Source organism: Tenrec ecaudatus, chromosome 5 (genome assembly GCF_050624435.1).
Source record: "Tenrec ecaudatus isolate mTenEca1 chromosome 5, mTenEca1.hap1, whole genome shotgun sequence".
In the NCBI taxonomy this organism is placed as follows: Eukaryota; Metazoa; Chordata; class Mammalia; order Afrosoricida; family Tenrecidae; genus Tenrec; species Tenrec ecaudatus.
This window is the reverse complement of record NC_134534.1, coordinates 66,644,843-66,667,892: the sequence shown is the minus strand read 5'-3', so window position 1 is coordinate 66,667,892 and position 23,050 is coordinate 66,644,843. Positions and strand designations below refer to the sequence as shown.

Sequence of the window (23,050 nt, the reverse complement as noted above, 5' to 3'; positions counted from 1 at the left end):
AAACACAAGCATATTAAAATATGAACAAAGAGAAGATTTTTTTCTGCTGGAGTATGATTTCATGTTTATGTTGTTATCCAAGTAACATTTGTTTATTTTCTATTAGAAACTGAGACATGATGTCAATAAAATAAATTTAAAAATTAACTAGGGAGAATGACTTTATACAGGTACAATTATCTTAATCAGATTGTCTCTTTCAATGTCTGGCTAGTTTAGATAGCATACATTTTAAAATCTTACACAACATTCTAAAGGGAAAGGACATTAAAGATAAATAATCAAGAGTCACAATCTCCTGCACTTGAAGGAATTCAGGCCCATCTTTCTAGAAAGATTTTTAAAAGTAGCATCTGCAATCAAGATTATTATTTTTATGAATGCTATTAGTAATTACAAATATTCATTTCAAAATTAATTTTAATTATTTATGGAGCGCATTATATTTCAAAATCAAAACATTGGGCTAAGGTCACAGTTCTTCCCATACCCAAGCTCTGGTCCTAAGTCCCACTCGATTCACCAGAAGTATTACCATGATTATTTTTCTCTTTTTCTAGACTTCTGTATACAAACACATATGTACTGACATGAATATAAACCATAAAAATATACACAATAATTTTTATTTATGTTTTCCATCCAATTGGCTTTTCAAATTATTTTCAACTAATAAAATCATGTTAGATTAATTTTAGGTTTACAGAAAAAATTATTCAGGAATTAGTACAGCCTCTTTCCCAACTATATGCTGTTTTCTTATTATTTAGTGGGTACATTTGTTACAACCTATGACCTATTCTGGATACATCATTATTAACTAAAGTTCATAGTTACATTGGGGTTCACTTTGATGTGTACAATTCTATAAGTTTTGGCAAATGCCTACTGTCATGCTCTTCAAGATCATACAGAAGAGTTTTTTGGGGGGAGAGGTCCTAAAATGCCCGTGCCTCACCTGTCCATCTCTCTCCATCTCCCCTCGAGCCTTTGGCTTCCCTGACATCCGTTGCTGTCTGTGTAGTTTTGCCTTTTGCAGAATGTGGCATACTAGCAACCATACACTATGCTTGATTTTTCACTCAAACAATACACTTTACTAATCTATCCATAATTTCCAAACACATTGCTGTAAACTGCCACCTCAGAGCCCACTGTATGGCTAGAACCATTTACACAGCCCGCCTCTTGGGGGCGTCCCTGGGTGCTGCGAATGGTTAACAGGCTCGACTGATTCTAACTAAAGTATTGGCAGTTTAAGCTCACCCAGCGGCGCCTCGCCATCTACTGAAACACCAACCAGGGGAAACCCTACCGAACACAGTTCCACTCGAATCAAAGTCAGTTCAACAGCAATTGTTTTGGGTTGGTTTTAAAATTAAATTTATGTTTTTAAAAAGTAAAATAAAAAAAGCATTACTTGTGAGAGTAACTTGGTTATAATGTATCAGTATTTACAATAACTATACTAGAGGCAAAGACAGATATTTCCTTCCCACAGTTAATTGTTTCGGACATCTTATATATCTGCTTTAAATCAATGACAAGGGGAGCAAACCAACCATGTTAAGCTTATTGTCCACATCAAACTCAAACTTACTGCCAATGAGGTGATTCTATCTCAAAGAGACCATATAGGACAGGATAGAACTACTCCTGTGCATTTTTCAGACTGTAACTCTTTATAGGAGTAGAAAGCCTCATTTTTCCTCCCTCAGGGTGGATGCTGGTTTCAAACTGCTGACCTGACACTTTAGCAGGAGAATGGATAACCCACTACCACCAGGGCTCCATGTGTTTAGATGGCACCACAATGAAGTAGGAATACACGTGAAAATATCAAACTCACAGTGACCCAATACTTATCTGAAGACACTGGTTCTCCATACAATTTTCAATGGCTGAGTTTTTTAAAGTAGCATGCCAGATTTTTCTTCCAAGGTGCTTCTGGGTGGCTAGGGGGAGGGTTTGAATCTCCAACCTTTCAGTTTTAAGCTGAGCACAGTGTAATTGTGCACTACGCAGAATTTTGAGAACCCGTACAGATTTTATTTCTTCCTATCCTCATGCCAGTGTTGGAAACAATAGATATATTTTTCTTTTTGGTAGTAATCTTCACACCATTTAAAAAAAAAACAAACAAAACATACACAAGTATTCTCCTAAGCATAACTGTGGTGTAGTTACTACTAGTTCAGCTGGCTTTAATTCTCAACTGTTAATAACAACTGCAAAATATAACCCTCCAGCAAAGCTAAAATGCTTAGCATAAAGTAAACGTGAGGGTCTGTTGCCCATAGTTAGCTTTGTCAAATCAATAAAGTGTGTGTCCTTTGGCTCTGTGTGTGTGTTCACGGTAGTCCTTCCAAAGACTTTGTCTGGGAATGGCTTCATGGAAAGTGGATGCCAATTCCCTATTGGTCTTGACCAGGGCTTTCCAGTAAGACTTTCTGCAATTATGGACACGCCGTTCGTCCTGTCAGGAGCACAGTGGAGGCACAGTGGTGATGTGGGGCACGGGTGTGCAACTGCTAGAATCAGCAGAGTAAAAGTTAAAACAGGCTGCATGAAAGCCGGGGTTTGAGGTAGTCCTCGGTTTGGTTTCAGTTTCAGGTTCCTGGTCACTGATGCAACACATGGCCTGATCCACCTAACCAATGGGACATCGCCTGACATCGCCTGATCCAACCCAACCAATGGGACACATCGCCTGATGACGCCTTAGCCAATAGAGTTCGAGTGATAGCCCGCCAGGGACCGACCAATCAGAAAAGCACGCGCGAACCTACTCACCAATCACTGCTGGACAATGCTGGCGCCAGAAGTTTTCTCCAATAAGTTTAAAGAACAGCAAGCCTGGACTGCCCCTTGTCCCGCCCCTGACCCCTGGCCCTATAAAAACCCAGAGACCAAAGAACTCAGGGCTAATTTCCTTTTGGCCGCTGAATCTTCCCGGCGCTGGGCAGCTCGAGCTAGCTAATAAAGAGCTAGCTAATAAATGCCTTTTGCCGCTTTTCCATCCCAACTGGTCGTATTCTTCCGTGCGCCCAAGGTAAGCTGGCCTTCCTTCCCCGAATCCAACAGTGAGCCGCTGTGGTGCACAAGAGCAGCCATTCCTTGGGAGGAAGACAGAGCTCTGTGCTCCCCTGCCTCAGCCTCAGCAACGCCGTGGGAGTCAGCACCGACTCTGGCAGTGACGCTTGCTGTTATCGTTTCTGTCCAACATGGGAACAAATCAGCCGCATGGACTATTGAATGTGTGAAATGTGCCTATTAAGACTGAAGCACTATAATTAAAATTTCCTTTCTAATTACTAATAAAAGTAGACCTTTATGACACCATAGTCAACACCCCAATTCTAGATTGAAACTTGAAAATCCAATTCTCAAATATGCTCTTTTGTGAGTGCATACAATTTTAATGTGCTGCTACTCTGTGTACAAGTAGTTACCCCTTTCCTCGTAGTAAAAAACTGGACGTTTTTAGATGAGTGGCCCATGTTATCTTGTTACCACTTTTGTACTTATTTGAGTTTGAGAGGCTGGGTGAATACGGAACAAGAGCTGGCTTGAAGCTAGTCTCCTAGAAACTCCTGATCCACACCATGTGTTCTGTGTCTGCTCTAAAGAAGACCTTCAGCTTGTACTGCCCAGGTGTTATGCAAATTCTGAGTGGAGGCAGTTCTAATGTAACCATTAAAACTGACCTCACAAAGAATATGGGCTTTGCTTTTTTTTTTTTAATGAAAAAATGAAGGGTTGGGCCACATGGCATAGCTAGATATAACGGTATAAAATTGGAATTTCCTCCACCCCTTCCATTTCCACCACCTCATGCCACTATGGCATCAAAACATTATATACAGATAATGAAAACACTGGTCTTACATTGAGTGTTGCCAGAGGTTCATATGTTACATCCTTTTCAGGCCTTGTTTTTTGGGTGAACTCTAGTGGACATTGAAGATACTTGAAATTATACTCAATCTGTAGAAGACACAAATGGTTTTAAAAAATTGTATTTAGTAAAGACACCCAAAGCTGTTCTTCAGAAATAAAATAAGCATACCTACGCCTCTGCTGAAAATTAAATGATTTAAACAAAGTTGAGTCATTTCAACTGGAGAAAAGAATTGAATTATTATATATTATTACATATTTTGGCTGAAAAATTACCCTAGTGGCTGTTTTTCATAGCTTTATAATGGATAATCATGCCAAGTGTTGGGGTTGGGTTGGGGAGAAAATGAATTGATATTCGACTTCAATCTTTTATCATGTCATTCTTCAGAGGAAACTATCCAATAAAATCTGTTGATTTTGTTGCTAGGTGCCATGGACTTGGCTTGCAGAAAAACTAAAGATAACACTAATTAATAATGTTAGGAGCAATTAAGACACTGGGGGAAAGTGGAAATTACCTAGGGGAAATTTTTCTCTCCCAACTAGGTACTATCATCATAGGACAAATGAAAGCACCATGTTTGGAGATCGGGAAGCTACAATAATATTTTTTAATTTCTCAACGGTGATAAGATAAAAAAAACTCACGTGGTAGTCTCGGCATGACTTGTCCTCTGTGGAGTGAAGCATGCACAAATCTAGAAGGACCTTTGGGAGAGCACAGGGCAGTTACAATGCTGGGGCAGGAAAGGAAGTGTGACACAGCAACATTCTATCCTACTTCTAAAGGAACACAAAATAGCCCCTTTCCTTTGTATCTTTCTCCCCAAAGACAAAGTGTAATCCTTGTAATACATGAACAAGGCATCAAAGAAGAAATGTTACAACTACCAATGCGTGCCACAGCAACGGCAAGTGATGTGGAAAAAATTGCATGAGCTGAAGAATAAACATGTATGACTAAAAGTTGAATAACTGATTTTGTTTATTAGGGTTTTTTTTTGCCTCCAATTTGATGTCTTTCTGGGCTTTTAGAGAACATATAGCTCATTAAGGATACCTTGGCTGAACATGCTGTTGTGGCAGCTTATTTCCTCTAATGGAGCGTTTTCAGCCCCGTGTTGTTCTTTTGTGTGGGCTCTGCCCCATCTTAAGAATGACTTGGGACCTGCAGTACTGTTTTTGGTTTCACATCCACACTTACAAACTAAGAAGGGCTGAGCATATATCCAGAGGAGGGTGAACAAGATGATAGGAGGAGATGTAGGAGGAGATGTTGTTATATGCAATATTTGAGGTCCTTTACTCATAAATGCATAATTCAGGAAGAGGTTTATGTGACCATTAGCACCAACCCTAAGGTAAATGAGGCCTTGGGCCAATATTTTGTTAGAGACCATGTCTATGAAAATAATTCAGCATATTCATCCACATTATTCTCATACCCCAAACTCACAGTCCTGAGAAATAAATACCACCTTTGCCATTTAGTTCTCCAGGAATTAGTATTGGGTATAAGGCCTCAAATAATCTCATAAGTGTTTCCTAGAGTCTTCCAGAAATTCACTTGCAATATGCAGGGTAGAAGGTTAGACAGTAACCTGCAAAGGAGAAAGAAGGACCAACCCCTTCCTAGAAGCTTTGTAGCCCCGGTCAGCAGGCACCAGGGTAAGGACTTCACACATACTGTGGAAATCTCTGTGGCCAGGTCCACAGGATTAATGGCATTAATAGGCATCATCAAATATTTGAAGGATTCTTATGGGAAATAGAGCAAAACTAGGCAGTAATGCTTTGCAAGGCGCAGCCAAGACTACAGTTTTAACCCAGGCAAAAGAATCGGTTGCCTCAAGATGTTTCACTGACTGACTTATTTTCAGAAATATTGTGTAATTCAAGTGTGTGATGTGAACCTGAACTGGGAGGCCTTCAAGTGCCTTTATTTTTCCTGGAAAAACAAACAACCCCCACAATATTAAAGTGATAGGAATTACTAAAGCAACCTAGCACAAAGACAAGGAAGACAACTGCAATCCCACAGCCGAGATATGTTGTTGATATTTTTACATCCTTTCATCGAATCTTGTTGATGTTTTTCATATGTGAATATTTTAACTTTTTTTTCTATTACACAAAGCGACAGGGAATACCACTCTATATAGCTCTGTCTGTCTGTCTGTCTGGTTATTTATTAGGATGGATTCTAGTAACTGGAATGCCTAAAGAAGAGAATCTGAGAGCATTTTCAACCTTGAATGTTCATGTGCCATTCGATAAGATGTGTGCACCCAGAAGGCTCTCTGTATGCTGTCTTGGCACTGGATGGGGCCTGATCTCCACCACACCTCACAGAGAAAAACAAGCACACCAAACACTTAGCGTGTTATAAGTGGTCACCAAAAGGTGCCAGGGACAGCAGTCGTAGGAGGGGAATGGCAGTAGTGGTGGTGCTAGCAGTGACAGCAGTAATCGCAGGCAGCATCAAAGCAGTTGGAGGTAGGAATATAGGCATACACATGTGTTGGGTTAAACCACAAGGAAAGCACTTCACAACAACCAGCTGCTCTGTGGAAGAAAGATGAGGCTTAATTATTTTGTTATTTTTCTTTATCTTGTCCATTTCTTGAGTTCCAAAGTGCTGTTTACTTTATTTTATTTGCCTATATGTGTATCCATGTGTGACGCTATCCATGTGTAACTGTGTGGTGGTCTCTCTTATTTATCACTTATCTATTAAGTATTTATTTATAGCCCCCCGCCCCCACATGAGGCCTCCGTGTAACTATCAAAGTCCGCTTCTTTTGTGGTGAAAGTAATTTCCTTTTCATTCTTTCTTTTACCTTGGTGGTCTCATTAAGTATCTGTCTTTTTGAAGTTGACTAAGGTTGCGGAGCACAATGTCTTCCACATTCATCTGTGTTATGAACTCATTTGAACTCATTCTTCATTTCTCTATCAATACTCTTTTGATTGAGGCAACTATAGAAATGTATAAGCCAAGCAAAGGAATAGCACCGAGATGCTAACACACGGCTGTTCACAGTGGGCAGGCACGTGAAAGGCAGAGGGAGCGTGTGGCCAGGGCTCCCGCTTGTTCATTTTAAGGAAGCAGCTCCAATCCTCACGCTGTGACATACCAGGGGGCATGTAGCCAGCAGTGGGAGGTCTTGTTTGGGGAACTTACTTTCATGCATTCAGGGAGGTATTCCACCATTTCCATGACAGGACATTTATTGCTTTGAGAATGATGACTAAATACTTTAAAACATTCTTCCCACCTGAGACAGACAGACAAACAAACAAGCACAAATGTTCATTTGTTCTGCATGACAACAAAGCTAATATTGAAAACTCAAAATTGGGGTTTCAAGAACATTCATGTAGGGATTGCGCTCATTCCTAATGTAGGGATTACCCATGACTTCCAAACAAGGTGAAGAATGAATGGACGCCATGTCCCCCGGGGGTCAGTGGGCATATAGGCCAATTGCAGGAGAGCTGTGAAAACCACCATTCTCTTTCCCTCAATGCCTTCCATTGAGGGAGGTTGTCATCTTCTTTTCTTCCCGAAACCATAAAACGCTAAGTACTTCCACAGCGGACGGTGTTGGGTAGACAGACCCATATTTGCATACATATTTCAGCAGCATTCTGTGCACATAATACTCAGCATGGGATCCATGTGTGTGTTATGCAACCAATTAAAAGACAAGGTGCACCAATGAGCATGGACTCCGCCAGTGCGCTAAAGACTTTGCCCCTCCTGTCGTCTCTATCCAATTAGATGGAATTCAAATGAGCCTCCAACATTAATGAGGGATAAACTTGCACCAGGAAGCAAGAAAAAACCTATTTGTCTCCAGGGTCCCATCTGTCTAATCGGGAACTGCTTCTAAAAACAGCCAGATTTTTCTTCGCATTCACCTTATTGGTAAAACCCGCGTAGAGTCTCTATGCCACCCCCACAAAATTCCTAACTGCACGTTTCCACCAATTGCTGTTTTTGAGGTGCTCCTCAGCAGAGGTTTATGCGATCGCCACCAGTGCTCAATATCACAGGCCCCGCCCACCTTTCCTGTGGGGGCTACTCATTGGCTGACCCTGGGCCCTTGAACATAGATATTGGTGATTATACACAGAAGTTTGTATATAAGAAGTGGGGGAAATTGCCCTCCAATTCCATTATTAAAATATCTGAGGATGTGGGGAAGGCCAACCACTGCAGATCATGCGTTAACATTCCATTAGATGGCACCAACACTCTGTTGGGGGGCTTCTGTTGGCCTAGAGTAGTGCAATTTCCGGTGGGGAAGGGCAGTGTTTACTTCTCGATTACCATGATGGCAGACATTTTACATGCATGAGCTCCTAAGTGCCAGAAAACCAGGTTCTAAAGCTCTACCAAATAGTGTTATCAAAGTATTGTTTCCCTCTGATGTATGCCCAGACCAAATTCACTGGCATGGAGTCAATGCTGACTCGTAGCACCGGCCTTGTGGGTTTCTAAGGCAGTCACTGGTGACAGACTCAGAAAGCCCAGACTTTCCCCCGAGAAGCTGCTGGTCGTTAGAAACTGCAACCATGCAGATCGCAGCCCAATTCATAACCATGACTATGAACTGTAACTTAAAGACCAGGTGGTATGGTCACTTGACTATTGGCACCCAAACAGTTCATGAAAGCTAACAGATTTATGTAAGCCGGTGGCATTTTAAAATGTATGATAACCTGCTAAACATATTCTCATTCTCTCTCTCTCTCTCTCTCTCTCTCTCTCTCTCTCTCTCTCTCTCTCTCTCTTTTATGCCTGCTGCAGTTGTGACTCGTCCCTCAAGACAGAGAATCTTAATGATTCTGGACAGTCAAGCCGGGTACCTTTGGCTCCTGATTGCGGTAAGAACGACGTCCTTCCTCTTGTTGTGGATAGCCACGTGCAAAAAGGAGGCATCCTGCTTGTTCAGGACTATGTCCGCACCGTAGCTCAGAAGGAGTGCCACGGCCTTGGCATGGCCTTCCCTGGCCGCGAAGTGAAGTGCGGTGTTCTTTGAGAGGAAACAGGACATGGGAAATGCAATGCTCACACTTGCTTACTTACCATCACTTGGCTTCTTTCATTCTTGAATTGTTTAAATGAAAGTATGAGCAAAATGAACGATCTTAGATCAACAGACACAAAATCTGAGATTGATGTTTAAATAATAAACAGACTAGTTCAAAGATGGTCGGGTAGAGGGCAGACCAGGATTCGATGTTCGGGTTGGCTTTGTTGTGGGAAAGGAAAGATTTCACAAGGACAGGGTGCTCCTGGAGGGCAAGAGTGCTCCAGCACACACAAGAGAAAGCTCCTCGGAGATACAGCCTTGTGGTAAAGAAATGGTTGCAGGTTGCAGGTGTCAGAGTCTGGAACATTTTTTTAAAGTAAAGATTGGTGTTCAAGAAACAAACACCCACTGCCAAGGAGTTGATTCAAGGCCTAGTGACCTGATGTAGGGTTTCCAAAATGAGAAGTCTTCATGGGAGCGGACAGTTCTCTCAACTTTCTGCAGTGTAGCAGCTGGTGGGTTTGAACCACCAACCTTATGGTTAGCAGGCCAATGCATAGCCGCCAGCGCCACTTGATGGTTATGAGGCTTCCAGTGCTTAGTTTTCACACATAAGATCATAAAAATCTATCTCTGTCATCATGAAAGGACAATACACTCATTCTCCTAGAAAAGCGGGGCCTGAGAGTAGAATGGGTCACGGGGCTTCAAGCACATGTCATGGAAAACTCACCCTGTCCTTTCCTCATTCTCAGTTCACCAGAGACAGTGGGAGTGGTATCGCCATACTGCATGGCCCGTGGATGGGCCTCCGTGAGACTGGAAAGGAGGCCTTAGTGCCAGTCTCCTATTTCCTTTTGTGACTACTCATTTCCCACTCCTGGAGTCTGGATATAAAGAACCTAACTCATGGTTGGGAGTGAGGCAGGGACGGGAAGAGAGGCTCTCACCAAGATGACGGGCCGACGGGAGGAACACAGTACATACCCCTTCTTCATCCAGCCGATCTGTGCACTTCAAATTGGTATTCAGAATGACCTTCATGGTCTGTGTGTACCCACCCATAGATGCATGGTGCAAAGCAGTCCAGCCATAGTGGTCACTGAGGGAGAGTTAAGAAAAGGTGTGTGCACACATGTACTTACTTTACAGATGAAGGGGGAGAAGTGATGCCGCTCGGCTCATTAATCTGAGTGGTGGGTCTGATTGACCAAAAGATAAAGGCAAAATTGAGATCTAGGAACAAAGTAGTATTATCTATTTATCATAATGGGGTTAATTTAAAGCCCAATTTTCTTAAATGAGCTACTTGAGGTGTTATTCACACATAATTTTAATTAGAGAGAATGTAAGAGTATATCAGCACGCTATCTAAAGCCGGGGATTGGAGATAGTAGAAGTAGCATTTTTGTGTTGGATTTATTTTAAGCCATGGGATGTATTTATGTACAAGTTTAAAGCTTTCATTAAGCACTGTATAAAAAGCTTCTCCATGATAGTGTTAGTCTTGCTAGCCAACATTTACTGTTAATAATAGCAATATCAATAATAAAAAGTATAATATAATGCCTGACTCTAAGAAACTTAGCTTAGTATTACAAATCTTTCTCAGAACTCAGGTCTCAGAGATTTCCCCTTTTTTGTACTCCCTAATTTGTGTATTCAACTCTCTAGAAAATCTTTGTCCTTCTCCACCCCCCAAAAAAAATTCAGGATGTAAACATAATAAAGGCCAGTCACAGTAGATATATTTACTGAAATTAGACATAGAATCAATGTGTGAGGCCTTGACACCATTGAGCTTCAGTTCTAGCGAGCAGGTACAGACACACCTGGCTCTTTGAGTTAAGCAGGAATTCTTTCCCTGGTCCACTTTGGGCGTTCTCTGCAGTCTGCTGCCTGGGGTTCCCTGCTAAGCCTTCATTCTCAGTTGCAGCAATGCTTCACTGGCAATATGTTGATAAGTAGCTAAGGCTTACAGGGGAGGACGAGGAGAGCTGGGGAGCTAACAACAATGCGTATGAGAAGAAATGGTCTAAAGTGGGTTGTAATGATCGCACAGGTCTTCTTAATATGACTGAATGATTAAATTGCATGATACATGAAGTATATGCCAATAAAACTTTTTTTTAATTGAGTGTTTGGGACTTTGCCCTAGTAAGCTTTGGCCACATTCTAGCTGATTTGAGAAGACTTGTCTCTATAACATTTTTTAGTCATTTTTGCTTTATAAAAGATTCATGGAGTTATGCTGGGTTTTTTCATTATGCTTACATATTTTTAATTTGTTTTATTTCCCTTACTTGAAGTATATCAAAGATCAGCAATGTTTAATGTGTCTTCTCTTATACCTAACGGAGCTTTTTGTTAGCATTCACCAGAATGAATGAAGAGTGGTTTTAGAATGTGTGTGTATGTCTATAGATACATATATACACATGCACAAAACATCTTGTATATTCATCGAATGTGACTCTATGAGGTGATTTTTGTGGGGACTTCAAAGAGTTTGTAGGAAAATGGAATTTAAGGATAATGGAATTTTTCATGAATGTTTTGAGGTCACCTCATATGAGAAACTGTATCAAAAGTCCTTAGAACTACTCTCCTCAAAACCACTTTTTCTACATCCTTTGGCAACGTCTTCAAGTCTCTAAACAGAATGTCTTCTTTTGTCAATTGTGAATACAAACTTCCTTCTCCATATATGAGAACTCATCTATATTTTGAGGAGTAAGATAATTAGGAGTACTTACTGAGATGCAGAGTTAGGTATCCCAAGTAAAACTAAAATAGAAAAACACTCAGCAACAAGTTAATTTCTTTTAAAACCAAGTATGTAACTATGTCAACTAAACAATCTCACCTGAGAAATAATGCACCTTTTTTCAGGAGAAGATGAACAACTTTCTCGTGTCCATTTTTTGCTGCCAAATGCAGCGGAGTCATGCCATGGAGATCACCTTCATTCAAAAGTCTCATGTCAGATATGTCTTGTAGAAGTCTCTGACAGGTATTGATACGCCCATAACTTGAGGGGAAAAAATTAAGATGGGTCTATAAAAAGCAAACGTTGAGCAGAAATAAGACATGCACATACACTGCACATACTGATCCTTACCTGGCTGCAAAATGCAGCGGTGATTTCTTATCTTTGCTTTTAGAATTAATGGACACATTAAAATGAAGCAGGTTATTCACAGAGACAGGCACCCCCTGTCTGCATGCATAATGCAGAGGAGTACAGCCATTATTGTCTTCATCCATGACCAGCTCTTTAATATGTTTCATCTGTAGGGAGGGAAAATGTATGTTCACTCATGCCATCGTCTAGTCTGCCTATAGCCGTGTTATTATGCTAATAAACAGTCTTCAAATTATACTGCAAGTTAGTATCGCACTTTTACAGTGAAGGCAGATATGAATTTCTTTATGGGAAAATGCAAATGGCCTGAAGGTGCTAGAATAAAAATATATCCCCCAATGTACGGATAATGTTGCAGATTCTGTCTCTGTCTAATGCACATTATCATATTACAGGCTCTGAAAGTCCCAGTTGGGAGTATATTTTAATATTTTTAACACAGCTGTTCACTCTTACACAAGAATTTTCTAAATGAACTTGACCAAAGGTCCCTCTTATTCCTCTTTTGGTTTTCCATAAATAATATTTAGGAGTTAGCACTAATGTAATCTGTTACAAAAAGTGAGATGGTATGGTAAAATGACCAATTCTCCAGTCGCCCTTAAATTGATTCCAATTCACGGCAAGCCAATGCGTATGAGAATACAATTGTGATAAATTGTTTAAAAAATAAATTAAAAAAAAAAGAATACAATTGTGCTCCACAGGGTGTTAAAATTAGTTTTACTTTGTTTTACAATGTATATCAAGTAAATAATTTATGAGCAGATGAGTAGCTTAATTGATCAATAAACATATTTTTGCTTAATTGATTTTAAGTATTATTAATTCACTCATGTACTTGAATAGCTATTTCACTGACATGCAATTTGTAATAGCTAAACATTGAAATGAAACTGATTGATTATGCTTATATCCTTATGATAGATGGGGCCATATGGAAACTTTCTATAACTTAGAAAATTAAATCCTTATCTAATTTATTATTATTATTATTGGTACTACATTGTAAATATTCAAATATGGCATCTTTATTTTAAGCATTGTTATACATATTAGAGTTAATCTTTATAATAATGAAAATCATAACATGCAAATTCACTTTCTTCTGTTGTACCTAGCCGCATAGATACATATAAATTACCTGCATAAACTCAGGTTGCAAATTTTTCAATCCATGACTTTGTTGTACAGTCAAATGCAAAAAATTACGTCCAAGATAATCCTTTATGTCTACGTGGGCACCTAAAACAATCACACTGTAAATAAACTTCTGTTCATTTTCTTAAAGTATGGCCTAGGGTGAATTTTCAATTTGAGAAAATAAGATAAATATTTTCCTACTTCATCCCTGAATTAACTTGCATGAAATTTTATTTAGATGAGAGAACTAAGCATATATTAAGACGGAGCTATGGAGCAGTGGGGAGGGTATGTACTTTGTTATATACACAAAGGGACTTCAAAAAGTCAATGGAAAAAAGGAATGAAAAGATAATGCAATGTTTCCATGAAGATATAAAGGCCTCCTCAGATGAACTCTTATCATAAAATATAAAGATGGTGATATTGGAAATAAAGGAGAGAAGAGAAGAAGAAAACAACATTCTCTTCTGTATTCTCATGACATGCAGCCAACAATTAAAACAGGGATAGTAATAGTATCTATACCACACAGAATGAACTGATTGAAAGAATATTTCATTGAGAAAATGTTTATAAAGTGTTATAACTGATAAAACATTGATAAAATGTTAATCAAATGCCTGAGAAATAATAATTGATTCATAAACATTACCTATTATTGTTCTGAAGCTATTGTTTTATGGAACACTCCCTTACTGGATGGAGAATTTTCTAGATATGGGAAGTGTCTGTTTACCTTCATATTCATACTGCCTGGCCCAGTGCCTGGCACACTATCAATGGTTACTATGTGTTTACTTAACAAACAGAATAGTGATTCTAAAGGTCTGGCGAGGCTCTTGTACCTTTTGAGAGCAGCAAATTTACAATATTCCAAGATGCAGAAGCAGTTGCTAATAAAAGTGGAGAACGTCCTTCACCATCAATGCTATTGATGTCTGCACCCTAAAACAAAGCAAATTATTCAATCCAGAGCATATGATCAACAAAAAACAGCTTCCATTGAAATTTTACATAAAAGGAATTCCTTGGGATAGGGAAAATAGAACTAGAATTCAAACATATGCCAAACTTGAGTATTTCTGGACATTTCCTTATAATTCACATGGGTTGCCCTCACTAGGGGCTCCGACTTCCAGCATCAGATGCCTTGGCATGGCTCCATAGGAACCTTCTTTCTCGCTTCCATGATCGATATTTGAATAGCCACCCCAAAGAACTCTTCTCCCCTCATGTCTGGCATACCTGCATCACAAATACCCTTGGTTTCCTATTTGGCAAACAGTCTCAAGTCCTGAGATACAAGTTTAGTTTCAAATATAGCTAACCAACGAAATCCCGGCATAGTCTGACCTTGCCGCACAATGTTTGCTAGAAAATCAAATGAAAGGTGCTTGATCACAGCCCCTTACCCTCCACCTTTACTTGTAAATGCCCATGTGCTGTCTTATGGGGCCCCTGCCACTCATACCATGAACACCAGAAACTCTGAGCATAACATTAAAAAAAATGTTTCTGGTCGTATTCTCTTGACTCACAATGCACGATCCTGTAGCTCACGTACTACTATTATATCAAGCTAAAATAGGCTATCAAAGAGCACACTTTCTTTTGTATGTCAACCTTGAAGGTTAGCTCTTAGATATTAGCAAAGATATTGACATACATGGGCCTTCTGTAAATTTTCTTTACTAAAAAACAGGAAATTAAAATGTGACTTATTTTTGAGAATCCACTTTATGTATATACTTTTTCAAATAAATATTAATAAAGAAAATAAACTTGTCAAGTAAATATTTACCACTGAAATGAGATATTCTGCAAGTTCATGATGATCAAACAGTGACGCTCTGGAAAAAGGAAAATTACAAAGATAAGATGCTGTTTATATGAATATATAAAGTAAAGCTGCCATAATCCGAAAGTAAATTTCATTTGCAATTTAATAATATCATACATATTAGAGACTTGATAATCTTTCAAAGCCTATGATTAATTCTTATTAGGTTAAGACCAAAGGGGAAAAAAAAAGCAATGTTTTTCCCCCCCAATTAGGAACTTTTTGAGCCTTTGTATTTCCTAAGTAATAGAAAAAATTTTAAATACATCACAATTGTTTTTCTTATGTTAGTAGACTTATTTCTCTTTGTAAGACCTTCATGTCCATTGATGAGAAGTTAAAATAGAAATTTCTGGCCCAAAGCCTTGAAATACAAGACCAAAGAAATGGCTTTAGTACCCCTGGGGACAGGGGGACAACATCAGACAAGCTGCCCCAAGATGCACCACGGGGCTCCAATGCCCACGGAGGGAGGAGAGCTTCTCTTTGGCAAACATTGCCAAAGCTCTGATGTTCCGCATTGCTGTGGAGAAGGAAAACATGCATGAGGAATTGCAACAGGCTCCAAAGAGCTTGGGAAAACTTCTATGCTGACCTCCTTAGCTTCTAGATAATTCATCTTGAGTCTGTATTCCCTGGACTGAGAATTAGTGCAGACTCCGCCAGCGGAGATTCCATTCTGTGAAAACCTACTTAAGATCGTACTTTGATTTCCGTCGGCTCACAGGATCGTTGGTATCTCAGTTTACCTCTTTGCAGCTCTAGACCACCGCTAGCGTTAAATGGGGACCTATACTTCCGGGAGATAGTTTAACAGCAGAGCCTGAAGGTGTGTAGGGGACTCCCGGTAGCAGACTTGCCTGTGAAGCAGCGTCTCCTGGTTTCCATCCACTGCGTTAACAATATCGCTGTCACCGGAATAGGAGGCTAGCATCAGTTTAACAATCTCCGTGGCTCCCTGCGTGGCAGCAAAATGCAGGGCTGTGCACTTCCCATTCTGTGAACAGTTGTGACACCGGAGTCAATGTTTAGAGTCTCAGTTTAAGGCTACAGCGTAAGGTCAGCCGTGAGCTTCCTTGCAAGTCACCAGGATCAAAGGGGATCAGTTTGATCTTCTGAAAGTCATCCGTACAAATGTCATAGGTAGCTATTGTCACGGCCTGGTCTCTGAGGCGGGCTCTTTCTACAGTGAAGGGGCGGAGAGGCAATCCCTCCGCTCATAATCTCTGAGGCCTCTTTTTAGACTAAAAATGAATGGAGTAGCTGGCAAATGTTCAGGCAAGGTTGGGTTCAAGGCAGGTTCTTACCTAAAGGCCCCCAAGGGCTAGACACCAGCCAGATGCAGGGAAATGGGAAGCCAGCACACTATACTTCAATCAGAGATGACTGGCATGAAGCAATGACCCTATATTTTCACATACAGATCTCTGCACATTAGTTAAACTGACCTTTAAATATGATAGTTCTGCAGAATGGGACTGAAAATACACATGATTCAAGAGCAGGCTTTGATATCCCGGCTGACAGCATTAATATCTGCATCTTGGCCTCAACTTCATTCACGAGAGTTAAATTGGATGTACAATCTTTACTGTCCCTGCATTTGTGACTGCAACTGTTTGGGGAGTGGGAGGAGACTCCAGAATTCTTTACCTAGTCTGATATTTAGGAGTTTATGTGTTTGGCTTCTCAGTATCTACTTCCCTCCAGGTGTCTTTAGCTTTGGGAGCCCCAGAGATACAGGCTTAAAGTACTCAGCTACTGCCCCAAAGTTCAGCGATTTGGACAGACCCATAAGAACAAGGTGTGGCAGTCTGTTTCCATAAAGATCCCTCTGTTGGGAATCCCATGGGGCAGTTCTACTTTGACCTATTGGGGTCACTATGGGTCAGAATCTACCTAACTGCAATGGATTAAGAATGTTTCTTTTCTCTTTTGTACATTTTAAATACAATGAACTGGAAAATTGTTGCAAAGACGCACAGTTGAAAATATATGACAGTCCTAAAATCAAAGTGTCATTGGAGTTAGGAATCATTACCTCCATCAGCTCTATCTGTGCACCATTATCCAGGCACATTTTGATCATTTCCAAGTCGCCGCTCTGAACTGCCATGTGGAGAGGGCTATGTTTCCCATTATTGACAAAGTTAATATGATTATGTCTGCTGTATCCATGATCGTCCCCTTTAGAAGAAAATGCATTTCAAGACAGCTTAAATATTTAAAGTCAAAAATTTGAATTTGAAAAATAAATTATTTAGAGCTACATAAAAGCCCATGGAAAATTCTATTAGTTGATTTTCAAATGAAGAGTCTCTTCCCAATAATAGGCTTCTTTAAACTCTATAATATATGAAAACTTCTACTCACCAAACTTTAAAATTATTTCCATGCATTTTTTGGCCCCGGAAAATGCAGCCTGGTGAATAGGGAAGCATCCCCACTTATTTTGGATGCATGGCTTCGCTCCTTTGTTTAACTGGAAGGTGAAATAAAATGACAGGGCTTAAACTCTAAGCCATGAGAGTGAACCAGAACTCAGATACCTCTGCCAGGTCATCTCCTGAGGCCTGACTCCTAGTATACTCTTGAGCTTGGCAAATTATTTTAAAATACCTAGGATAGGCTTTATATAATATGAAATCTGGGAAGGAAAGTAATTTTTAAACTATAGAAATGCTTTCCAAATGAACTATGACACAGAAAATATCAATAGGAATACCCACCATTAAAAAAAAAAGAACACCATTTCAATGGAATTAATGAGAACACAGCTTCCTCTAAGTCAAGGTCACAGTCATCTGGGTGTAAGGTGTTTGGACCCAAGGGAGTGAGAGCATCATGACTTATCCTGGCTCGCCTGTGCCTATTTCATGTCCTACACAAACCATTCTCCAGCTCCTTTGCGCGTCGTTGGTTTAGAATTAGTATGTGATCAGACTAACATTCCTGTTAAACTAGGAAAGTAGGTCTTCTCACTCAGGAAAGTTTACTAAAATAAGACTAGATGGACTGAATATTGTAATAACTTTGTATTTGAGCTGATTATTTTCAGCTACCCTTTTCTATAAATCATTTGGCTGCTGTATTGTTATAAGTGCCTTTTATTGTCACAAACGATGTTGAAAGGGCAGGATAATGTGAACAAGTAAGTACCACCTGTACCCTCACCTTCCAGAGATTGTGTGCATTTACATTGTGGAAGAAATTATTGTTTATGAGTCTTATTTCTTGCCATATACAGTTTCATCATACTTTTCATAAAAGCTTTTACTTAATAATATTCTTCATTGTAAAGAATATTATTTTAATATTCAAATATATTTTAATGGCTTATCATGCATGTCAGTTTATCAAAAGTATATTTTTGCATACATGAAAATATTATCAACCCTTATTAGTGTAGCTTTTCCAATTATTTCCAATTATGATATTTATAACTGAAATAAAAATCCCTAATCATGAGACTTTGTTGTAACTGGATCTATCACCTCATGTTATATTCCAAGAATGGAAAATGAAGAGTCAAAGTGTATTCCCATCAGCAGGGAATGAAATTCTGACTTATCAGAATTTCTCAACACTGTAAATCAACTAAGGATTTTTTGCCTTTTAAAGCTGAGGTGAGGAAATATATTAGAGGTGAAATATATGACATGGTTTCATCTCTCTTGTTATTAAAGAAATTAAGCTTTGTGTGCCTTTTGCCAATTTTTCCACTAGATTTACAGGAGACTTGCTAGAGAAATAGGTAGATACAATCATATCTTATCTTCTTAGGCCGGTTGATGTACAACAATCACTGATACATTATCTAATAATGAACTATGTATACAATCTTGGACAAGGTCAACATAGTTTGGCATATTACTCTTTTGGTTGTTTTTGGTGACTTAATTTATTAGTATTTTATTTAAGATTTTTCATCTATGTTTAATTATATGTGAAATTAACCTACATTTTTCTTGGTGGGTAACTTGCCAATATTTAGAATTACTATTGTAATTTACTTTGATTTTCTCACAGTTTTTCCATACTTTTATGTTAGTCTTCTTAAATCCACTCAGATCTGTTTTAGAAATTAGGGCCATGTATCTATCTACTCCCCAAACAAAAATAACATTTTCCTGCCATTTATGCGTTTTATATTTTCCTAAAGAGGAAAGTGGAAGGTCTGCTGTAAACATCAACAGTGACTCAGTCTATAGTACCATACAGATAAGAAAAGAAGGAAAAAAGAAATTGATATATGAACCAAAAGTTGTAGTGCTTCACTATTATCTTTGGAGCACGCAAACATCACGGGTGTGTTTCCATTTTCTCCTTCCAAGTTGATATGTGTACTTCCATGCTCAACCAAGACCTACAGGGACAAAATGAAAAGTTAGAATAACTGTCAGAGGGGCGAAGCCCAGGTTTTAAATAAGATAAAGTGTCTTCCAAATAAGAGCCACATGGGGACAGATATATGCAAACTCACATTCATCACTGTTAACAATAGCAAGAAGATGGGGATGACTGAAATGTCCATTGGTAGAAGAATTGAAAAGGAAACGTTGCTACATACACACAATGGAATGGCATGCCTCTACAAAAATAATGAAATTTAGAAGCCACTTACGGCATAGATAGGTCTGGAGGACATTGTGCTCAGTGAAATTAGTCGATCACAAAAGGATACATAGTGTGTGAGACCATTGTTATAAAGAAAAATATCAAGACAAAATATTTCATACCCAAACAAATAGATGTTGATGGCTACCAAATGGGAAGGGCAAAAAAGGGAAGATATAGCGATAGGCAGGAGGTGTTGACGTGGGTGAAGAGAAAGAAGAGAAATCAAAGCTAAGGTAGAGCAGCCTATTGGGGAGTTTGATAACTAGTTTAAGTTATTGAATAGAAAAGTTACTATCTGAAATGTAAATCCCTACCAATTCACAACAAAAATATAGCTTGGAGAAGGCGGTGGGTCTGTCCAAACCCCACGAAAGCAAACGAAGAGGGAAAGAGAGAGAGTGGACAGCATTCTGGCCCACCAAACCTCAAGGACAACATTCCTGCTCAGAGAAATCAATGCACAGAGAAGACCATAGGGGCAGTGCCATCATGAGACACGGCATCCCCTCACTGACAAACACTGCTACGGGGAACAGCACTGGAGACACAGTGCGGGAATGGTGTAATTGTGTCCAGTCTGCCCGACCTTCCCCCATCCCTCCCCTCCACACACTGGGGTGAAACACAAGTGAATGCAACAGAGCAGCAAGGGGAGTGAAGCAAGGAAGTTCCCAAAGAATCCTGAAAATAGGCTTCAGAATCAATGGGTAGGGCATAGCACCTCACCAGACCTGACTGGAAAGCAGACAGACCTGGAACCATTTATAGGCCCCACACCAACCCCCATGTCTATCATATAAGACAGGAAGGTCAAACAATGCTTTGGAGAAAAAAAGTGAGCCAATGGTCAGGGGACATGAGAGAGGAGAAGGAGGGGGAAAGGGAGCCAACAGACCTAGGGACAAGGGAACAAGAAGAGGTTTAAAATTGATGGCGAGGGTGTAGAATGCCTGGTGAGGCTTGATCAAGTGCAGTGCAGCCAAGAGGAATTACTGAAACCCAAATGAAGGTCAAACGAGAGTGGGACAGGAGGAAAGTAAAAGGAAATAGAGGAAAGAGCTAGGAGGCAAAAGACATTTATAGAGGTATAAACATAAGTAAATATATTAATATATAATGATAAGGTTATAGGTCTATGTATATATGTTGAAATGTTAAGTATTAAGGTAGCAGATGGACATTTAGTCTCTATTCAAATATTCTCTCAATGCAAGAACACTGTATGCTATTAACCTGGCATTCTGAGATGCTCACCTTCCTAACAGGATCACTGAAGAAAAAATGGTGCATAAGCAAATGTGATAAAGAAAGTTGATGGTGCTGGATATTAAAAGATATAGTGTTTGGGGTTTTAAATGTTTGAATTTAAACAAGCAACCATCTAATAGGGAAGCAACAAATCCCACATGGAAGAATCACACCAGCTTGTGTGATCATGAGGTGTCCATGGGATCAGTTAGGCCCCAAACAATCATATCGATGCAAAGCTCATCTATAGACAATTGGACATCCCCTCCCAGCCAGGTTGCAGTATAGCACCAACAAAACACACATTCCTCTAGCTATTTAATGCCCCCACCCAACCCCACTATCACGACGCCAGTTTTACTTTACAAATCTTGCTACCCCGGAGTGTGTTCATTGGCACAGATAAGAGCTCTTGATGCACAGAATCCAGGACAGATAAAACCCTCAGAAACAGGAATGGGAATAGCGATAGGGGAAAGGTGAGGGGAGAAGGGGGAAATCAATCATACACAGAAATGTAGATGAAGGGAAACAGCAAACAGTGTAAGATATGTACATAACGATTATTTATGATATATCAAGGGTTCATAAGGGTAGGGGAGGAAGTGGAAAAAGAGGAGCTGATATCAAGGGCTCAAGTAGAAAAAAATTTTGAAAATGATGGCAACATATGTATAAATTGCACTTCATACAATTGATGTATGTATTATTATAAGATCTTTAAGAGCCCCCAATAAAATGATTTATATATATAAAGAAACCAGAAAGATAAAAAATAGTAATAACAATTAAAACAAATGTAGAAGTTATTATGTCTCACACTGGGCAATAAGATTTCTGATTCCACGACCCCACATTCTATTCCGATTTCTAACCTCCTCACACAATTAAAAATCACCTGGAAAAAACCTTGTATATAATAGCTACTAAATAAATTTCTCAAACACAAATGTTGATAACTCTATCACATTGATTAAGGCAATGTTGAATTAAGGAATTGGAAGCAGCATAAGGGCTGAGGATATTAATGTACATCTCTCCATACTTTATCATTTTATTCTACCTATGTGGCATGAATTCTGAAAACTGCCAATTGAACATTCTCTTCAGTAGAAGTAATACAGATCCCTGTTACATTGCATAGCTTATCACAGTTGGTTTAAACTTTATCTGGAGTTGTTTCTTACATGCTAAGATGTAAGTAATTAGCATTCTGGATAAAATGTCTAAGTATTTTTTCTAAGGAAAGTTAGGTCTCCCTTATTCTTTTACACGGTTGACTGTCAGCCAGTTATTGGGCAAGAATCTATAAATCTTTAGCCAATTGTTACTTTCTATTCAGTCTAACAATAATTCTTTCATATAAATGTCTCTCCCAAGAGAAAAATCCAGGAATTAACCCAGTAGAGGCTTTTTTGTTGGTTTTTTTGCAACCAGACTATAACAACATCATAATACATAATTACAATTGTAGAAAAAAAATTCACACAGGCTATTCCTTAAAAAAACTAAACAAAAATACATGATCCTACTAGAATCCCCTTGCTAATAGAGTGGCCCAATGTAGCATCAGTAAAATAATTAGGCTTACTAATTAGTACTCAGAAATATTACCGATACTTTTATATATGAGTATATAAGAAAAGTATTAACGGATGAAGGAAGTAGGAATGCAAGTCATTCTATGGACTTAAGTACTTTCCTTTTGTATAAGTGACAGACTCACATCATCGACCAAATAAATGGCTATTAGTTATTTTTCCTTCTTGCAATCATAAATAATTAGATTTTTAATATTCCTGTGTTATACATGCACTACCACAGACACATTCTGTTAAAGATCTGCGACCATTTATATGTCACAGAGTCTTAGTTAATGTAGTCATTACCTGGCAAGTGTGGAAACTCAACAAAGGAGCCTTGCAAGGGACACATAGATGAGGAGCTAAGAGGGGCCACAGGACGACCATACAACTGAATACTGGGAGATCCACCCCCAAGATGTAAAGTCTCTATATCATTGAGAACTAAGCACCTACTCTCTAATCTTGAGGCAAACAGTGGCCCAAGGAGGTGTGTAACTGTCATTGGCTGGCTGTTCAGGAA

At 39.2% G+C, this 23,050-nt stretch overlaps 1 protein-coding gene across 1 annotated transcript in view; it reads right to left on the bottom strand.

Annotated features, from left to right (window-relative positions):
* TRPA1 (transient receptor potential cation channel subfamily A member 1) overlaps nt 1–23,050 on the bottom strand; it is a 54,069-nt gene that overhangs the window by 16,774 nt on the left and 14,245 nt on the right. Inside the window, exons 4-17 of the mRNA XM_075550837.1 lie at nt 19,335–19,442; nt 17,450–17,558; nt 17,118–17,263; nt 15,937–16,073; nt 15,038–15,086; nt 14,082–14,181; nt 13,235–13,335; nt 12,067–12,236; nt 11,812–11,976; nt 9,933–10,047; nt 8,779–8,945; nt 7,088–7,181; nt 4,552–4,611; nt 3,889–3,987 (exon numbers count right to left, since the gene is read on the bottom strand). Coding sequence (XP_075406952.1) covers nt 3,889–3,987; nt 4,552–4,611; nt 7,088–7,181; nt 8,779–8,945; nt 9,933–10,047; nt 11,812–11,976; nt 12,067–12,236; nt 13,235–13,335; nt 14,082–14,181; nt 15,038–15,086; nt 15,937–16,073; nt 17,118–17,263; nt 17,450–17,558; nt 19,335–19,442 — 1,620 coding nt within the window. The remainder of the gene's footprint in view (nt 1–3,888; nt 3,988–4,551; nt 4,612–7,087; nt 7,182–8,778; nt 8,946–9,932; nt 10,048–11,811; nt 11,977–12,066; nt 12,237–13,234; nt 13,336–14,081; nt 14,182–15,037; nt 15,087–15,936; nt 16,074–17,117; nt 17,264–17,449; nt 17,559–19,334; nt 19,443–23,050) is intronic.